This window comes from Triturus cristatus, chromosome 10 (genome assembly GCF_964204655.1).
Source record: "Triturus cristatus chromosome 10, aTriCri1.1, whole genome shotgun sequence".
Lineage (NCBI taxonomy): Eukaryota > Metazoa > Chordata > Amphibia > Caudata > Salamandridae > Triturus > Triturus cristatus.
This window is the reverse complement of record NC_140593.1, coordinates 556,573,888-556,594,999: the sequence shown is the minus strand read 5'-3', so window position 1 is coordinate 556,594,999 and position 21,112 is coordinate 556,573,888. Positions and strand designations below refer to the sequence as shown.

Sequence of the window (21,112 nt, the reverse complement as noted above, 5' to 3'; positions counted from 1 at the left end):
GAAGGCAGCATTCAGGAAATAAGCCAATGAAAAAGATGGGCGGAGCTTCCACTCCATACTGAATACTGCATGCCTCGCAAAGCGAGCAGTGCATGCACGCTGCCACTATAGGCTCGACCCAAAAATAAATATATTAGTCGAGGCCCAGATTTTGCGTCGTGGTTGAGCCACTTTTTTGGCACAACCTCGACGCCAAATCTCATAATGTGCTGAAATGTAATAATTATTTACCTGATAAACATGTATGAGGTCTTAATATCTGATGTCACTTCTTGTGAGGTCACTTCCTGTGATGTCACGAGTCATGCTTTCACTTTTATACTGCCTAACCTGGTTAGTCCCCTCAATTCTTTTTTTAGGACTTGGGTCCTGTTTATCAGGACTTAATTCAATAAACTGGAAAGATGGAAGGCTATGTCACCTTTCAAACTCAGCTCACTGCATATTTCATTGGCAAGGGTTGAACTCATCGAGCCATTTGGACAAAGATTCTCCCTTCGGTTGCAGAAAAAAATAGCTTTTCAAAAGGTGGAGAGGTACATTTAGTACTGAAGAAGCAGTACCGGAAGTTGCAACTGCGAGAATGGGTTTTTCCTCAAAGTCGCTCCCTTATTAAGGGCCTGATTTAGTGTTTGGCGGAAAGGGTACTCCATCACAAACGCAACAAAGCACCCTGCTCACCAAACCCCTGGTCCACCCGCATCATTTAGAGATGGGCAAAACCTAACCATTCTGACGGTCTGAACATCTACTGGCTCTGTTGTCAGAATATTTCCTTCAAAAGAATACTTCCTTCCACGGCCCAAAAGAGAAGGGGTCGTCGGAGGAAGGACATTATGTTGTCTGTCCTATTTAAGGTGAATGTGTTAACATACATTTTCCTATCAATCATCGCCTGTTTTTTGGGGCGGTGAGGGAAAGAAACATATAATGGTCACCACACCCTGGGAGAAAACTCCCATTCTAAAAAACTAAAAATGTCAAACATTAAGGGACGCCGTCAAATGCACTGGAGGGCCTCCAATAAACTTTTAGTACATTGAGAGACACCACCAGGGCACACGTTGGGGGTACACGCGGGTATAGGGCGTCCACCCACTATTTTCATAGGGTGAACACCGTCCACCCTGCAAGAAGCCCCCACTGAAATATGCTGAACTTGTCCCGGTGTATTTTTCAGGCAACGGGACACATTCAGCAGCACGCCGGCCCCTTGCCTGCTTTCTTTCAGAGCAGCAACGTGCAGGCGGTGAGGGGGCTATCGTATTTCAGACTTAAGCTGGGCCCATAACAAAGGCCGAATTTAAGTGGCCATTAGGCTTCCCTTAGGTCCACTATCCTAGTTGGGAGCAATCGGAGCATCACGCCTAGATGCAAGGGAGGGGGAACAAAGGCACACAGCTTACCTCTTCACAAATACTTAAGAGAGACATGCCTTACACTTTGTATAATCCCTGGATGTAAGAGCAATGCATGCACTATAAGAATGTAAAATGTACATAATAAATAACATTATTTTATTTTTTATAGGCACTAATCATCCCAATGCAGGGAGTCACAGCACTTTATATCACACATGCACATTATACATTGACAATAAATCGTATACATTTGTAAATCAATGTACAAGATGTGTTCCATAAAACAGTTAGGGTTACAAGGCAAGGAGTCACGTCCTTTATAGCTCGCTGTGCTATATTAGAAGGATTACACTATATGAACACCAAGGAACAAAATGATCTCTCTGCTAAAAACAGTAATCCACTTACCTAGCTACATAAAACACGAATCTGTCATCTTCTGTTAGATGATGTGCTTTGCAGGAGCCACATTAACCCAGAATGCTACTTTGATTCAAAACTGGAACTAGAGAAAACGTAGATCACTCCAGCAAATGCGTTACCCCCCAAAATTACCTTACCATGACCTATTGTTCCTTGGGATTTACTGGGCACATAAAGATCTCTGCAGCAGGTGCTTTAACCCCCTAAGTGATTTACATATGCAGACTGTGCAACCAATTAAACAGAATATATTTACTGCCACATTTCTCCTTTTGTCAATTTCTTTGTGGCAGAGCTTTTACCAAATAAATGTGAAAGTTGAAGCCCAAATTTTGCGTTAGGGGATGTGTCACTTTTTTGTCACAACCCTGACGCAAGCTCATTTGGTAAATCTCATAATGGACTCAAATGTACTCGTTAGACCTGTGAAACAGATTTGTGAGATTTTAAGATCTGATGTCACTCCTTGTGATGTCGCTTCCTGTTACGTCATGGGTTTTGATGCACTTCCTGTGATGCAGCGCCGTGATGTTGCACTGTGATGTCATGCGCCATGATGTCAGTTGCATACTGCCTAACTTGGTTAGTCCCCCAACTTTTTTTTAGGACTTGTGCCCTGGAAACCACCTTTGCTTAGGGCCTTATTCATGGTTTGGCGGACTTGATACGCTGACATACACGTGGTGGATGTCCCGTTTGCGGTATAACAAGTGAATTAAAGTCACATGGCACTTATAATACGCCGGATGAGATAACCCTCACGTTTCGAGAGAGTATCCAGGCTGCCAAACTCTAAACAATGTCCTAAGTCTTGTTGATATATGGTAGCATGCTTTATTTCATTTTATTAACACCCTGAGGTGAAAATAAAACATACAGGCCTGATTGCTTCTAGGCCTAGGTGGCACGCGCTCCGAAATACTCTAAAACCAGTTCAGCTTTCGCTGTATCAAGAATCCCTTAATATACGGAGGTGGGGCTAAGGGCTGCCGAAAGGGTAATTGGTCAATAAAGCTGCCCATAAAGGTCACAGCAGTTGAAAAGCAAAGTCTAGCACGTTGGCAGCACTGTATTCACACCTGTGGCTGACCTTAGATTTTCCAATAGACTGCTGAACTTCACGAAGGAATTCCAACTGCTGTTCGGCTTCGTCCAGCTGTCCCTCTAGGATCTGGCACCAGATGATACCTATAAAGAATGGGAGCCGATAAGAGTGGATGAAACGTAAACAGAAAATGTAGATAAAGTGTATCTATAGGCAGCACAACGTTAAACTATTTAAACACAGTTTGTTCGTACGAAATGACAAGTTGAAGTTACCAGTAGTTCGAGTCTGGCCGAGAAAGCGAGAGAGAGAGAGCGCGCGAAAGAGAGGAGGAAAGAGAGAAAGAGAGCGAAAGAGAGACAGACAGGCAGAGACAAAGAGAGAGAGAGCGCGAGAGAGAGAATGTGTATGCGTGTTGTAGTGTGGTCATGCGCGTGCACGCACGTCTACAGAGCCCCTAGTCTGCCGTTCAGCTTAGCCTTTCCCTTTAACATTACGCCATATTGAATTATAACACTCCAAATTAGCGTTCATTAAACTGTCTACGAGTTCCAATGATTTCGGCTAATTGGTGTGTTTCAAAGCAAAAGGCACGTCTACGACCAATGTTTAAAGTGCGCCAGTGACTGGCGCTTGTGCAAACTTTTGAGACCGAGGTATATTTCGTATCATCAGACTCTGTCACAGAGAGAAAAGGGAGAAAGAACGGGGACGAGAAAGATGAGACCAACAAGCATTGACATAGCCAATAGGTCTCGCATTTGGGACCTTTTAAGTGTTTAGCCAGGCAACAGTTGTTGTTGCACCAAGAATATTGTGCTGCGTAACTAAATACTTAGACAGTCCCAAAATCGAGACCTATTGGCTATGTCAATGCTTGCTAACGTGTCTGTCTGTATCCATATTTTTTGGGGCCATCTTATTGGTATTTATCCGTATTTATTTTGTGTTTTGTGAATAAGCTGACTCATAAAATGGTATATTTCCCCATTTATTTAACTGATAAACATGCACTCATACGTTGCTGCCTGTCCGTTTTAGCAAATTAAGCAGACAAATATATATCCAAACGTTACACCTCCTGTTAAATATCGGTATTATAATACAAATATATGCTTACACGTGCCTGTATATAGGGAAATCTAGATCAGTTTTTGAACTTCCCATGGTGTCTATCTGCTCAGTTGTTATCCTGGAAATCACAAAAGACAGCATAGAAAGTCACCCACGAGAAGCATTATTTTTCGTATTTTTCCGATTAAAACAAATACAGACACGAAAAATATTGTTGTCTGTCTACATCTGTAACCATCAGTAGGAATGGTAAACTGGGAGCCGTAATCGTAACATTGCGTAATATATAGGAGAAAAGAGAGGGTGGCACTGCACACAACAAAGACTTAACCAACATTCAGTAGAATAGCCTAGTGGGTCAACGCACACAGTGCAGAGATCTGTCGGTCACGTGAAGGAGACATTTTAAATCTCGGCAGGGCCATCGCAGCAATGAAAATAATGTAGTCTGTGCTTTCGTTTTATCTGGTACGTACTGGGACTTGTAAATTCATTCTTATACCTAGAGGTCTGCAACTGAGCGAAAAGTTGTAATATTCGCAGGATAGTGGCATAAAAAGTTAACTGAGTTTGTTCGCCTTTTATGTACGATTACATAACGTGTATTTGTAAAAGCACACGTTCATCCCCAAAGGGGTATCTTGGTGCTGAATAACAGATGCTTATTCCCATTACATGTTCCAAATCAGCTGTAAGCGGCGAACAGGTACCACCTGAATGGAACTGAAGCAAATGTACCCTAGGTCTGAGTGCGTGGGCACAGCTGCGAGGATGCCAGGGCTTGCCATCTATCATTGGACAGGCCAAGCAGGAGGGGACGGATCATTCGCGTAATTCATAGGACGGCGTCACTACGGTGTGCGGAAATGACATATGAGAAGTGAACGTAAAGCAGTGCGAAGTCTTCAAGCCCTATTACTCTGCTCCTACGTGGGTATGGCTGTAGCTCTTAGGAGCGTGGCATTGCAAACGGAGCGCCCCACTCTCCTCTTTCTGTAAGGGTGAAGTAATCGTGTTATGTGTGAGAGCGCCGAGAGCAGGCCCCTGATTAAGCGTATGCCGTTGGCCTTAATGTAAATGTACGCCACGCTGCCTATTTGCTGTGCACATAAGCTAGTGTAAAAGTAAGTGCTCCAGTTATGTGCTTTTGTTAGTACAGACAGTAGCCGCTACCTTAACACGTGCGAGAAGGTTTAAAAACAGTGACATCTCACTACTAGACAAGAGTACTGGTCTGTAGGCGCTGGTGAAATATCATATTTCGCAAGATGGCAAAAGTGAAAGCAGGGGTACGCGCGCGACGGCAAACACGCAAGTGGTGCGTGTGCAGCAGTGGAAAAAGTGAAAGCTCCAGATGGCGCCTCGGGCGCGGAATGCTGCCGGCTGCGTGCGTGCACGCTCGTGTGAACGTAAGCGCTAGGCCGTGTGGCAGCACTTTGAAAACCCGTACACTAAATGTCTCGGCCAGATCAGCGCATGCGCTGGATCAGGCGAGACCTAAAAAGCTGCAAAGGGAGAAAGCAGGAAAGAAATAGAACCTGCAAGAGCGAAATGGAGAGTCAGGAAGTCTGTCTAGGGTCGGGGAAGAAAGAAGCACGAAGTAGAAACAAGACGACGCAGCCGGCGGTGGGCTCCATACAACTTTGGGCTCCTGCATATTTTTATTTATTTATCACAAATTATGGAGTAGCTTAGACAACTGTTAAAGGAATACAAAGGATGAAAATCTGGCCAGCTGACTGGTGCTAGTAGAGATTCGTCTGCGATCAGTGTGCAGTGTCCCTAGAAAAAGGCGAGAAGAGAGTTATGGTGACCCCAGCTAGACTTTATTAACCGTACGATTACTTTAAATGTTTACAGTATAAAACACATAAGCAACGCCCCCCTCCCGTCTGCCCTCCCCCAAGGAGCTTCCCGGCATTCGAAGTAAAATTGCACCATGCCTGCATGGGCTCCGTTTACTGCTTTGTGTCCTTTTAAGACTTCAAATTGAAATGAATTAAAATGTGGGATCAAGTAAGTTTCACACCAATTTTCGATTAGTCCTGTAAGGATCAATGCTTATTTAAAATTCATTAGGGTCACTCTCTCCGTAATATCGGTGGTCATTGATAAAAAGTACTTGATGTGCCCCCCCTACTGTGCCCCACACTCTTTTTGATCCGATTGTCCATACTGAGAGCCCCTGGGTTGAGTGACATCCGTCGGGGCTAGGGCTCCAGCTTGTTTAATTACCGAGTGATTGGGACCCTGGAATCTGCAGCCGGTTGCTGGGGGTCAAGTGAATTTCTTCTGCAGACTATTGCACCATTATATGAATATTTAGCCAGTTAGACTAACATCTTAAATTTTATTTGATTAAACCACAGACCAGTAATGCTTCATATCCAGTAAAACAAATCTATATGCGGTTGGTTAAATAAAACACATTCTTGGCTATTCACCAACAATACAAAGAGTAAACACAGATTACTTGCTTTAGTAAGACGGCAAATTAAATAATGTAGAAAGTTAAATGCCTCAGTGACAACAATGGATCAAAGCAAAATCAGTACCAGATTTCAAACTAATACCAGCGAACCTTCATATACAACCACTCATTCCACAAACTGCAATAATGATGACAAACTGTCAAGTAGTCATTTATTTAGAGGTCGACAACCACTATACTGCATGCCGTATACTGCATGACAAAAACACTGCGCTACATCATAATGTAAGTCTAGGTAAAGGAATGTGGATGCAAGAAATAACTATATACTCATGTTGATGATATAGGGGTTGGTGATGCAATTATATTGTAGATTGGTGTTATAATGAAAGAAAATGTATGGGTGTAGTTAAACAGTAGCTTTATTGGTCAGCAACCAGAGCGTGAGCGTGGTCCTTCTTTGCCAGTTAGCAGAATCAACATGCTTTGGAATTCCCTCTCTCAATCCACAACAAAGATAGAACATAGGTGCTTAAGAAGCTATTACTAAACACAGAATAGCACGGTTCGAAGGTATAAAATATCTCATTCCCTTCACTATACAAATTACATATTCTTGCAAATATACAGGAGGTATTTGGAACCGTTGTTTCCGTGGATGGTCAATCCTAATCGGTTTCCTTAAAACATTGCGTCTCTGATAAACATCACTCTTCCATTTATCTCCACCTACTACACTCATTGAGGTTCTGAGCCTCCGTCCCACTCACATTTGATCTACCCAACCCAAAACGTCATCATTCTTCCATCATTGGAAAACTGCTACAACATTTCTCCTCACCTTTTTCCATGCCTCAATTCTTTCCATAAAAAACTACTCTCCTCTGGTTAATTGCTCTCCTTTCATCCGAACCACAGAAATCTCATGGCTTTTTTTTATTTAATTTTTTTTTTACTTTAAATGGACCACGAGGTTTAGTTAAGCCATTCCTGGGTTGCCCAGATTTTTTTTTAACAATCTTCAGGCACTAAATCACTTTCATTTTTAGCCCTCTCTCATTGCAAATTCTCATCACTCCTAATCAATTATTTCTTCCAGACTGGATGTAGGCCTTCTACCCCTTATGAAGGCGAAAGTTGACTCAATCGTAACTCCATTCTTAGTGGTGTAGTACAAACCTTTCCTAGCTGCCAAGTTATACTTTGCAGGCATCTTTAGGACCAGGAAGAATCAATTAAGGAGGTCATGAGTATTCAAACAGTTCCCTTGGCTGTGATCGCGTAATCGGGTAAAGGAGAATGCATCGGATGCATCCCAAGAAACCAAACCTCACACAAGAAGATAGTTGGCTAGATTAGCCTTGAAAAGAAGTAATGTAACTATGGATCCTATTACTTAAACTAGTCAACTGCACAAGACCTCAATGATAATAGACTGCCAATCTGGTGAAAGTGCACTACTGCATATGACACCCATATGGTTTAGTAAAAAAAAGGGGCACTGTCATAAGATGCATTTCCTTAGGGGATGTAACTAAATATATAGGTGCCTTGTAGATATGTTTTGTCAGGCTACCTTTAGGAGAGGTTAAGAATGGCAAATCTATACTTACCTATGTGTGCTTACATTAACAATATTGTAATAATGTGATTGGTTGGAATTTATTTTTTATAGCACACATTTTAAATAGCTGAATGACATCAGAGCCCTGTACAGGGTCGAAATCAAAGATAAACTTAACAAGGGATTACAGGAGTAGCTGGATTCTGAGAGCTTCAAAGAGGTGTGTCTTCAGCTATCTCCTATATTCAACCAGGTTGGAGTAGTTCTGGGGTTTAGTGAAAAGAGTTGGTATCCAGTCCTCTTGGTTTTCTTGGCTATGTGTTTCTTGAGGGTGAGGTTGGTCTCTAGGGTGAATAACATCTGTGTTGCTCCTGTTCTTAAAGCCCCTTAGGTTAGGCAGGTAGTTACTGCAGAAATGGGGTAAATGCTGCTGGCCAGTTGAACATTCAAGCTTGATAAATGTCTTCATTACCATAGTCGCAAAACCAACTGAATTGGGCTTACTATTAGGGCTGTATCATGAGTGTTAGACCTGTCAGCCTCTGGGTTGTCTTCCCCCCCCAAACTTTTTGCCTCACCTATATATTTTTGATGGACTTCTTTTTGTTGACCTTAGGACTCAGTGCACTTTACCACTGCTAACCAGTGCTAAAATACGTGCGCTCACTTCCCTTAAACATGGTTAAATTGGCTTCTACCCAATTGACATATTTAATTTACCTGCAAGAACCTTGTAGAGTGGGGGCGCTAGGTGGCGCCGGACCAAGATGGCTGCGCTTATGTGAGGCTCTGGCTGCCTGACCCGAAGATGCTTTAATTATTTGCTGAAGGACCCCTCGCCCACAGTCGCACCACCCGTGAAAATGAGCCCAGCGGGACGCTGAAGACTCGCTACAAGTTAGAAGCCGCTACGCGATTTCACCCTGAAGTTATCCGGCTTGGTTGCGGCCCGGGGGAGCGACGCCCGCTTCTGCTGGAAGTGCCCGGCAGCCGCTAGCGTTACGCTAGCGTCGGTGCGGCCATGCGGTGCTGGGCCTGAGACCGCATTGTATACACCGCGGCTCCTCCGAACGGACCGCTCGAAAGAAGAGAGCAACGCGGGCTATTCGCGACCTGCAACCTGACGCTGGCGGACCACCTGGGCACGAGTGCTGCTGCAGTTCCCCTATAAGAAGCTGCGGTGATTGCTGGGCCTGGCGCGAGGGCCCGGAGCCTGCAGCCCCGCGGGTGAGGTACCCGGGGGGCCACGCTGCGTGGCCGGGACCGGACCCTGGGCATTGAGGAATCGCTGGAGCGGCGCGGGACGGATCGCCCCCGTCGCCGAGGGGGAGCTGCTGACGCCGGTAAACACGGGGCTGAGACTGGGCGGGCCGGCTGCGGAGCGGGTGCTTGCCTTGCCGCCTCGATGCGGGGCCTGTGAAAAGTGATGCATCGACTGGGCCCCGCTTCGGCAGCTGAGGTGGGGCACATGCGACAGACACGAGGCGCTAACTGGCCTGCATATTGGATGGGCTCTACCTGAGAGGCGGCATACGATATCACATAGAGGACTGAGGTGCCGCTTGGTGTGGGGAAATCCCAACAACTAAACAAAGCAGAGACGGGGAATAAACTCAAGAGGGAGAATCCCATTTACAGAAAAGAGCATATAAACTGAACGGCGGAGAGTGCAGATAGTGCCGGGAACGGAGCACTGCTGCGCCTGGGGAGGCGCGTCACTGCTGTGAAGGCTGTGGGGGCGCCCTGGCGTACAGGTATTTGTGAGGCTAGCATCATGGGGAAAGCGGAAGCACGCCAATCAAGACTGCCTTTCGAGCAGAAAAAAGAAAAAGGCGACTACGCGCTCCACTACTGAAGATGCGGGCGAACCCGCCCCGATGCGGACGAATCCTCCAGAAGCCTCCCCTAGTGAGGAACTAAAGACCATGCTCATAGCAATGCAGCAGAGTTTGAATGCCCTCTCAGGGAAAATGGACACCATGAACACCCGGCTCGACTTCTTGGTGTTGAAAGTGGACCAACATGAAGAACAGCTTAAGGAGGCGGAGAAGAGGATCTCTGACACGGAGGACAACACCAATATTATGGCCAAGCAAATGTCACATATGGACAAGCTGCTGAAGGTGATAGCGGCCAAAAACGAGGATCTTGAAGCATGTAGACGAAGAAATAAAATTTGCCTGATAGGAATTCCGGAGACCACAGCCACAGGGCGAATGGAGGACTATGTGGAACGGCTACTTACCTCCACACTGGGGGGGGACTCCTTCTCAGCGCATCTGATAGTCGAGCGAGCGCACAGATCGTTGGGCCCACGGCCTCTGGCTGGAGCACCACCGAGACCCATAGTGGCAAGACTGCTTAACTATCGAGACCGCGATGTAGCTTTGCGGAGAGCACGAGACCTTCCGGAGCTGCAATACGAAGGAAATCCGTTCTCCATTTACCCGGATTTTACTCTGGCTGTCCAGGAAGCGAGACGGAAATATGACCAGGTGAAGCAGAAACTGCGCAAGGCAAATGTTGAGTACGCCCTGTTATATCCAGCCAAACTGCGGATACGCCATCGAGACCGCACGATCATTTGCACCAACCCGCAGCAGGCGGAGGAGTTCCTCAGGTCACTACGACGATCCTCCCCAGCACATGACGGCAATGCCGTGCGCCCAGGATCCCAATCACCCGTGGAAGACGACTGAATGTTGAGCACCGTAACAGTTGATGGCTAAGTCAAGAACCACTGTGTATGGATTGCGCACTATTGTGGCGATGAGGGAGAAGAAATCCTGGAAATACTCTGGGACAGGGACGACAATTAGCGGTCTGGATGGTGGAGGTCGCATATACTGAGCCACGCAGGAGCTACCAGAAACGAAGTTGTCCTGGGGCTGCACAGTCACTGTCAGATGAGTACCTGGGCCCGGGGCGGAACTGTTTTGTTAAATCATTGACTGGGGTAGTATCCTACACAGAGAGGCTCATGATGTTCCGATTTACATAGGTCTGACCGGAATGTTCAAATAGATTGGGCTTGAAGGGGGTCTTTCGAATAAGGGTCGGGCACCCTCTACCCTGACCCTCCTCCACCCCAGCTCCACTGGGGAGGGCTCAGGGAGTTCCGCTGACCGGTGGGACACGAGGTATTAAGAGGCACACCAGTGCTCCACTAAGGGAGGTCCCCAATACCTTCAGATAGATAGCTTGGAAAGGCTCTGAAACTAGACTGTTTTTTTCTTGCTTGATGTTATTGTTTTGCTACTGGTTTGTGTTATTGATGGGGGGAGCGGGGGGGGGAGGGTTCTGGGATGCCGGCACATTTGGGGTGCTGATGTGGGAGGGTAGAGTGGGAGGGACAGTTACGGGAGAGCCTCATGGGAAAACGGGAGTTGGTCACTATGATTAGATTCCGATGCGCTTTTGGAACTTTACAGCTCTGTACAACGACAGTAGAAATTGCATTACACTACACGCCACAGGGGGATATTGCATCTTGCGCCACGCTTGCACGAACGTTCACCCCTGACACTGGTTTACGAACATGGAAGGGACACGACAGGACACGGTGAAATTCCTGTCATGGAATGTAAGGGGGCTGCGAGATCCCAGGAAGAAGAGACAAATCCTCTCTTACCTGGACCGACATGACATTAGCATAGCGGCACTACAGGACACACACACTGACCCTAGATGCCCCCCGACCTTTGGCAGCAGATGGGCTTCCAGTAGGCTATTTTCAGCTTACTCCACATATGCGCGAGGCACGGCCATTCTGGTCAAGAGAGGGACCCCTTTTAGATGTGGAGGGGTGCGAAGTGACGGAGGGGGCAGATTCTGCATGATGTGGGGCACCCTCGGTGCACATTCGGTGGTTATCATTAGCTATTATGGTCCCAACATCGATAGACCTGACACTTTGAATGCACTGTGGGGACAGATACTGGACATAGGGGCCACTCATGTTCTAAGGGCGGGAGACTTTAATACGGTCTGCGACCCTGTCAAGGATCGGTCTTCACACTTGCCTCATCACTACACGCGCAGCCAGGGAACATTAAAGGGATTGCTGGGAGACGGCGGCTTAGTTGATCTGTGGAGATACAGACATTCAGAGAGATGGGAGGGGACCTTTCACTCTTCAAATACACGCGTCCTGGTCGGGGCTGGATTACTGGCTTGGGTCTCGGGGGATCTGCCCTTGGGTGCGTGCTGTTGATCACCTAGCTCGTACACTGTCCAACCATACCCCGGTGTGTCTCACTCTGGACATGCCCAACTTGAACGCCAGCCCCAGGTGCTGGAGACTTGCCCCATAGGCGCTGCTCAATGAGGTATTCAAGACAGAACTAGGAGAGGCTATAGCTGAATTCTTCGAGCGGAATAGGGGATCAGTCGAGCAGGTGGGGACAATGTGAGGCATTTAAAGTGACCATACGGGAGATTTGTATGTCCAAAAGCTTTGGGGTACTGAGGGACATCCACCGACAGCTCCGACGGCTGGAGGGAGAACTTAAAGACCTGGAGGTGGATGCCTGGTGGACCAGTGCTGGGGAAGGAAGGGCTAAGATGAGGGAGCTACTGACCGAATACACGGATACGGCAGAAAGAGAGGCGAAGTTTATAGGGAAATATGCCCAGGCACGACGTTATGGGGAGGGAGGCAGACCTGGGAAGGCCTTAGCCCGGGATATCAGACTGTCCCGGTATGCTAACTATATACTTGAGGTGGAGGACGAAGAGGGTACTTGCCAAAAGGACAGTGCCCGGATACTGCAGACCTTTACTGACTTTTACGCGGAGCTTTACAGCTCTAAAGGGACCAACGCAGCAGACTTCCCACGCTTTTTTGGGGACATCACACTGGGGTTTCTGGAAGACAATCAGAGAGAGTTTTTATGTGCGCCATTTTCGAGTGATGAATTGAGAGAGGCGGTCCTTCAGTTGCGGTCCGGGAAGGCGGCGGGGCCGGACGGGCTTCCGAGCGACTTCTATAAACTATACCTGGATCAGCTCGCCCCCATTCTGCAGGAGGTGTACGCAGAGGCACTGGAGACGCAGGCACTGCCGCCTACAATGAGAGAGGCCCTTTTATGTCCATCCTGAAGCCAGGGAAACCGGCTAACAAGTGTGACTCATACCGGCCCTTGTCCCTCATCAACGTGGAAAGTAAAATCCTCACAAAAATGATAGCTAATCGACTGAACCTCCTGATGGACAAGTTAATTTTACCAGATCAGGCGGGCTTTATTCCCACTTCCCACAATCTCCGCACCCTCTTTTCGATTATCCAACAGGTGGCCCCGCAGTTGCCGCTGGCGGCAATTTTTTTGGATGCCACCAAGGCGTTCGACTCGGTAGAATGGGAATATTTACACGCAGTACTTTGTTGCATGGGGTTCCCGGTAGGATTTTCTGCTTGGATTAAATTGATCTATAATGCTCCGGTGGCCCGTGTGCAAATTAATGGCCACACGTCTAAGGCAATACTGACTCGGGGCACTAGGCAAGGGTGCCCGCTGTCGCCACTATTTGCCCTGGCGATGGAGCCGCTAGCAGCTAAGGTGCGCCAATACCATCAGGAGAAGGCTCTAAGATGCCTGCTGCGTCCCATCCTGATTTCGCTGTACGCGGACGAGGTCACCCTATATGTTAAGGACCCAATGCACAACCTCAATCCGCTCCTGCGGGAATTCGTGCAATTTGGGGGACTCTCTGGAATACAGATTAACTGGTCGAAATCTCAAATCCTTCCTCTTACTCCAGCTGTTACCCCCTTTGTGGTTGACTTCCCATTGGAGTGGTGCGACACTACCGTTCGATACTTAGGTGTGAATGTCACCGTATATCGGGAGGAGCTGATCCACGACAATTATGGGCGTGCTATCGACACGCTACGCGACACAATAACAAGGTGGATAGCCATGCCACTATCCATTGCTGACCGGATTTCTCTGGTCAAGATGATAGTGCTACCTAAGTTTCTTTACTACTTCCTGAACATGCCACATCACCCGGGCCACCCCTTCTTCTATACCTTGAGGACAGAACATTTGCGCCTTGTGTGGGGCGGTAAGCAGCCACGGATTTAGTGGGAGATGCTAGCCAGTCCATACGTGGTGGGAGGGCTTGAGGTGCCCAACTTTGAATTATACTATATGTGCGCGCAGGCGCACTATGCGCATTACTGGTTTAATGGCCCGAAAAATACAGCTCATTTGGCCATGGAGCATTGGCTGGCTGACCCCGTCCCGATAGAGGGGGCACTCTTGCAACAGACATCACAGCGCGAACGGGTCCCCACAACTGTAGACTGCACAGTGCGTGCATGGAAGTGGATTGCACACAAAATGCAAGCCCCAATGATTTACTCCCCCCGGTTGCCGCGGACGTTTCATCCCCAACTGACCCTCCTGTAGGAGGGTATCTTCAAAATATTAAAACGACAACGGGGAATCCATACATGGGGAGATATATATAAAAACGGGAAATTTGCTACACTACAGCAGTTGTGTGCCGATCCTCCACCAAATGGTATGGAAACATTCCTATATGCCGGTCTGCGAGAGGGAATACGGGCCTGTACCCCGGAATATCATCAGGAACCGCCGGTGCTCCCCCAGGTGCACGCACTGCTGGGGGCGAAAACTGCGTCTCACTTGGTGTCCATCCTATATAGGTCTATATACGTAGAATTTGGCACATCGCAGAGCGCTGCCCGAGCTAAATGGTCGCATGAACTGGGACAGGAAATCTCGGATCGGGAGTGGCTCTATTGCTGCATGCAGACAGAGAAGGTGTTTGCTAGCAGCAGGTTGCGTATCACGCACTTCAAATACTTGCAAAGATACTATTACACACCCGCTCGCCTGTACCGGTTTGGGCTGCGAGAGAACGCCAGATGCGACAGATGTCGAGCTGATGGCGCTGATATGCTGCATCTGGCCTGGAGCTGCCCGGCCCTTCAGGAATATTGGGAACAGATATTTGATGCAGTTGGGAAAATGTTGGATACTCCGCTACCGCCGTCTCCGTTGCCATACTGGGCTATACGGAACGGCTCCCTGTGATACATAGGAAATTCGCCTCTGTTTGCTTCCTTCTTGCTAAGTGGAGGGTGGCCTGTAAATGGGGCAGAGGGAGGGCACCTAAGTTCAAGGACTGGCTAGAAACGATGATATTTTGGCAGGTTCAGCTTGCCCTGTACTCTGACCTCCTTCCGTCGGCTTCCCGACCCGAGACATATGGGGCCCCCTGAAGAATTACTTATTGCTGACCCCACTGGTGCCTGGTGCAGCTGCCCCTTCCTCCCCACCCAGATAGATGACTAGGCTACACGCAGCGGAGGTGAGAATGACCTTGGGAGTACCTGGGGTGCGGACTGCTGATGGGTATGCAAACAGCAGCTTCCGACACCTCGCGGTAGTCGGGCACCTGTGGAGACTGGTTGGGAACTGTGGTATTCGGGGGAGGCTACACAGCCTACTGGGTGTGCTGGTGTGCTTGATGTGGTGGCATGAGAGGTTGGTCATGATGTTGAGACATCCACTGCAGTGCTCACGCCCTCAAGACTTTTCTGTTGCTCCGGGCGCTCTCTGAAACGATACGCTATTTTAATTTTTTGAACCACTCTCACCGTGAGGCTAGTTGGTTGTGTTCTTAGTTTGTTGTTATTTAAGGCTATTAGGGTTTGTGATCCCTTGTTCCATTAAACAGCAAAACCCACATATATTTTGACGCGACCGGCCCTTTTGGGTTGTTGGCGATACGCTGTGTAGACCTCTGCCTCTTCCTTAATATAGCACGCTGCCGGCCAAGAGTGGTTGTAGGCATTATGCTGTGTACGGACATCATATGCTAAATAAAGGTTTTGAAAAACTAAAAAAAAAAAAAAAAAAAAAGTCCCTTGTAGAGTGGTATACTATATACCCAGGGCCTCTAAATTAAATGCTACCAGTGGACCTGAAAAAAGAACAATTGATGGACAGAATGCTGAACAATATCAAACATTCTCCTCCGTACAGAGATCTAGACCTAAATCCATCGTTTTATTGCTCCCCATGCCATTCCAGAACCTGCAGCACTTATTGTGCCACCCACTTAAAACACCTCCCAGGCCTGCCACTGCAGACTGAATGTGGTTCTAAACTGACAAGTCGATTTGGCATTATAATCTCCTTGCCATGTCTTTAACTCCCCTTTTATTTCGCATAGCAATAGCCAAAGATTCAATTAAAAAAAGCAAATATAAAGGGGGTTGGGGGGGGCAGGGGGGGGGGCAGTGGACACCCTTGTTTGGTCCCCCGTTTGACACCGATTTGTCCTGCCTCTGAGGTGTTAATTATATTGGCTTCGGCGTTAAGGTACATTCTCTGAATCAACCCCATGATATTCGTCCCCTTTACTTACCATGGGGAAACTAAAATGATGTGCGGATGATGATATGCTCATAATCAAAGATAAGGGGGTCCAACCAAAAGTCTGAGGTTTTTGAGCAATTTGAATTGCTCGGCGGGTATACAAATAACAAACAGAAAAAAGCCCTAGGTTTTACACTAATATTTTGTCCTGTCTAAATTTGAAACCAAAAAGGTATCTGGGGGTTTATTTTTCGTCACAAATCTGATTTGTATGATTTAAAGGTTGTCCCGCTTCTGCTGAAAGTACAGGAATTACTGCAACAGTGGAACTCACTCCTGTTAACTATCATGGGGAGGGTCTCACTGATCAAGATGTCTGTTCTCCCGTTATTTCATCTTTTATTTTCGTCAACTTCATGTGTTTTAACAGCACCTTTCTTTGCCAAATTAGAGTCCATGTATGCATCTTTTGTTTGGGGAAAGACACCCCCTCCCCCTCCGAATTGCACTTACCACTTTATATGAGGAGCTGGAGAATGGAGAGTTAACTCTCCCTAATCTCAGGGTTTATTATTTTGTATACTTTGCACAATATATCTCTAGAATTAATTTGTAATCACATACAGGACTATTCACAAAATATTTTATGAATTTAATTTGCAAAGAGCACCAGATACGCTGTCCATTAAAAATGTAAAAAAACCAACTAAATTAGTGCGCTATAAGTGTATTAAGAAGTTCTTTCATAAATGTCAGGACTTTTATAGAAGATATACAACGCGGTAATCAATTCTAAAACTCTGTTATCCAAACTCACTTCAGTATTTGGGATTGGAGATTCGACTGAAATTATTCATAAATGGGCTAAGGCCGGTTTTCGGATAATCTCAGATTTTATAAGGATCAATAGGTGGCTAAACATTTCTGAAATGTATGATTTAATCCCATATGACTTCTTACTGCTCAGGTCATATAATATCCTTATCAAGTTCTTTAGTAATCTGGATCTGATACAGATTAATGGATGTAAAAATCTGGCATACGTACTATTTGAAGGAATCAGTTAGGAGACCCAGGGAGTGGAAACAACTTTTAGCCCCTAATAAGGGTCTAGATCTTGTGGAGAAAGCAATAACAAAACGGGAAAAACACAAAAATGTGGCTGTTACAGCAAGTATGGGGTCTGAATTAAATAAACTTAATTTTAGTACTTTAAGGGGGGCTAGCAGGCGCAGGATGCTATTTTTTAGCAAATGGCTTCTATGTAGAACCCCACATTTTTCTAAGGTCTATCCCAGCCAATCCGGTCGCTTTTTAAATCATCCGACAGCCAATTGGACGTATATTATATCACAGTGCCCCTTAATTCAGGGTTTCTGGGATGATAGTTTGCCATTTAGAGGCTGAATGTTTAATCACAATAGACCCTAACCACTGGCTAAAAGTCCTTGGCTATGACCCTACTCTACATCTTTCCGATAAGTTGGTTAAACTAATATATATCGCAATGGCGGTTGCCAGGTCACTCCTGCTTCAGAGATGGAGATCAAACCTGGTACCAACAAAATGCAAGGGGGTTCGGAAAATGAGACAAGATAGAAATAGTGAGCACTTGTATGCATTGTGAATTGGGGGGGTTTAAAAAGTTTGAGAAAGTCTAGAAAGCCAATTTTGATTACATTTTAATTAAGAGCTTGCATTTTAAATGCACTCCTAATATGCTGAAATGTTACTTGATGTTGCATGTGTTGACATATCTGTACTTTGTTTTGCACTTTATTGCACTATAGACACTTTAGCTTCTTTTTTTATAAGCAGTCGAAGTTGTCATAACATGACTAAATAATATTTACGGCACATATGTTGATATTTCTGCATAGTTTAATGTACCTAAGGCACTATAGATACCGTAGCTCGTTTTAAATCAGGCAGGCAATGTTGTATCTGATCTTGATTACATCAATACACTATTAGCAGCCTAATTTCAAAACTTTACCCGGAATTATATTTCAATGCATTATGGGCATTTTAGTGATCTTTTAAATTATGTTGTATCTGGTCTCTATCGATTTTTTTAGCCCGCGATCACTCTGGATTTTATTCTATGTTACTCTTCTGTAGCTGACTTTTTATGCTGTATTGAAAGGCTCTATTACTAAATATTCACATTGCGTTATATGGACGAATTTGCAAAATCTTGATGGATCTCAATTAAAAAAATAAACTAAAAAAGCTCCTCTTTTATTACATATAGGTGCTCACCCTGAAGGTTGGCCCTAGGTAACCCCGAGGGCTGGGTCCTCTGGAATTAAAAGGTTCAACATGCACTTTTAAGTTTTACAAGTACTGGCAGTGAAAAACTCCTAAAATCATTGATCACTACTGTGAGGCCTACCCTTCCCATAGGACAACATAGGGAATTTCCTTATTACGTTTAATAAGCTGTAATTTCCAATTGACTGTTGTAAAACAAGCTATTCAGTTGTAAATGGGGCTGTGCACAGCCCCATTTACAACTGAATAGCTTGTTTAACCTTCACACAAAGAGCCTAACGACCAGAAAGAGTCTAACAACCCTACATTGTTACTGCAGCCAGCTTGGAGCCACTGGAGGCAGGAAATTCCATACACTTCAAAGCCACTGTCTAAAGGTTTCTCACACCCTACAAATCCTGGGTACCAAGGTACAAAAAGGGGACATCAGAAACCAACTCTTCAGTACACGCCCAGATCTCTGGATACTCGCTCCATCACGGTCGGCCTGGAAGTATGACTTTTACCTGGTCCAGCGAGACCAGATATCCTGAGATGGTGCTTTTTGGCACTATTTTTGTTAAAATATTTAAAAATACATAACTTCTGTTCTACTGATTTTTGTCACTTTGGTCTTGTTTTATTTATTACATTTTAATCTACGTTTCGAATTTGATGATCCTGTTTGTGTGGTGTTTTTCACTTTATTACTGTTTGAAGTGTTGCAGCAGCAACTTTACACATTCCATCTAAATTAAGCCGGACTGCTCTGTGCCAGCATATCAGAGCGTTGAGCACAGGTTTATTTATGGTTGTCTTGTGCCTCACCCGGACAAGCATTCTGGTTGCTGCTTGATCAGGGCTCACACCCCAATCAACCAACAGCCCAGCATCTCACAATGAGTAACACAGTTTATCTTACAAGTCAAATCTGCACCCTGAAGGTACCTATACTGGTAACTCCACTTGCCAGAGTTTTACTGGGTGATAAATGGGAATGTGAGGGTCCCTTTAGAAATGAGGAATTAAGGGGTAATCAGTAGTTTTGGGTCTGATTCACTCCGCAATTCCTCATTTTCCAGTGGAGTTTCACACAGATTTCAGCTTCATTCAGCAGATCAAATAACTAGGTGAACCAAAATAGATCAGTGGTTTTCTTGTGGATCTCATATTCCTCAAGTTCTTAACAGACGTCTCTTGAGAAAGTACGGGAGGGCTGCTGAACATTGGAGAAGCCTTGTCCACAGAATAGATCTGGTGATGACTTCCCCAAAGACTAGAAACATTCTGAATGGTATCAAGCCTTGGAGCAGAAGGTGTGCAGACTTCCAGGAGGTTGATGGAATAGATGAGGTCATTGATGGGTACCACTCCATTAATAATCACTCGGGTGGCATTTGTTGCCAATCAAGCGCATAAGGCACAAAAAGCCAGCTACCCACTAGAGAGATTTGCTGTGATGGCTGGAAAGGGAATTATAACTGACCCTGTGACTGAATTAAAAGTTCAAAATACAAGGATCAAACGTTTGGGTGCGGGGAAAGCGAAATATGAAGAGGCTCAAATGGCAAATGATACATACCAAGAGGACTCAGTGTTATGTGTACAGAATTCTTTTTGCATAGAGTTTTGACAGGTATGTACAGCAAAACTGTCAACCATGTGGCCAACCACCCATTGGCATTTCTAGTCAAAGTGTATCTAACAATACAAATGTCTATGCTGGCTATGAGAGCCGTGGGCAACTGGTGGTTCTTTCGCAGGAGAAACAAAGTTCACTATGACCCTCAAGCCTCATGATATGAATTTATAGAAAAATATATTGCCTCAGACTTCCTTCTCTTGTAAGCTAGATGGCAGGGAAAAAGTCGCCAGGGCCACAAAAGCACAACTGAAGCGAATTGATAAAAACGAAAAATACTTTTTTATTCTATCTCTTCATTGGAGTTACAGTTCCCACGCTGTGAACTCTAAACTTTTAAGATGCAGCTCATCTTGCAAACTGCATGCTGGATTGATGTTGAAACCATGGATACATCAAGAGTAAAACAGAGAAGCCAGTGGTTCCCAACTAAGAAAACTACAAAAGACAAAATGTGTTAGAAAGGAAAAAATCCAAATTTAAGTAATTTAAACTTTGGCAGGTCTCTCAATATTAAGTGTACTACACACTTCTAAAGGGTAAAATTAACTGAACCTCAAGAAGGTCTCCGACAAAACTCAAGATATTTGACTGGAAAAATGCTGCTATTCAGGGTGCTGAAGGAACAGCTGTAATGCTGTCCATAGTGATGACATTCAGTAGTATTGTCAAAAAGGTATGAAAACGGTAGAAGTGAGAGGGGAGTATGCATAACAGTCAAGGAGAATAAAACTGAAAAGAAAGACACCAGATCCGCTTTCTCCGATGACAATAACTCATTTTTGAAAATTTAAGTTATGAAAATTTGGAAGGGATCATGTTGGATTACGGATACTGTGTAAATAAAAATTGTTTTGGGGGGGGGGGGTAATGTTTATAAGGGTACTTTTCACCAAAGATGTGGCGGTACACAGTGTTTCAACTCTGCTCTCCCAAGCATTAATTGTGGATCATTGGATTACTGG

The 21,112-nt window shown here is 45.6% G+C and overlaps 1 protein-coding gene across 2 annotated transcripts in view; it reads right to left on the bottom strand.

The window, feature by feature from the left end:
• LOC146789718 (tetratricopeptide repeat protein 21B-like) overlaps positions 1 to 21,112 on the bottom strand; it is a 468,517-nt gene that overhangs the window by 346,663 nt on the left and 100,742 nt on the right. For both annotated transcript variants that reach the window (XM_085630126.1, XM_085630127.1), the window contains exon 4: positions 2,875 to 2,972. In XM_085630126.1, the coding sequence (XP_085486252.1) occupies positions 2,875 to 2,972 (98 nt within the window). The remainder of the gene's footprint in view (positions 1 to 2,874; positions 2,973 to 21,112) is intronic.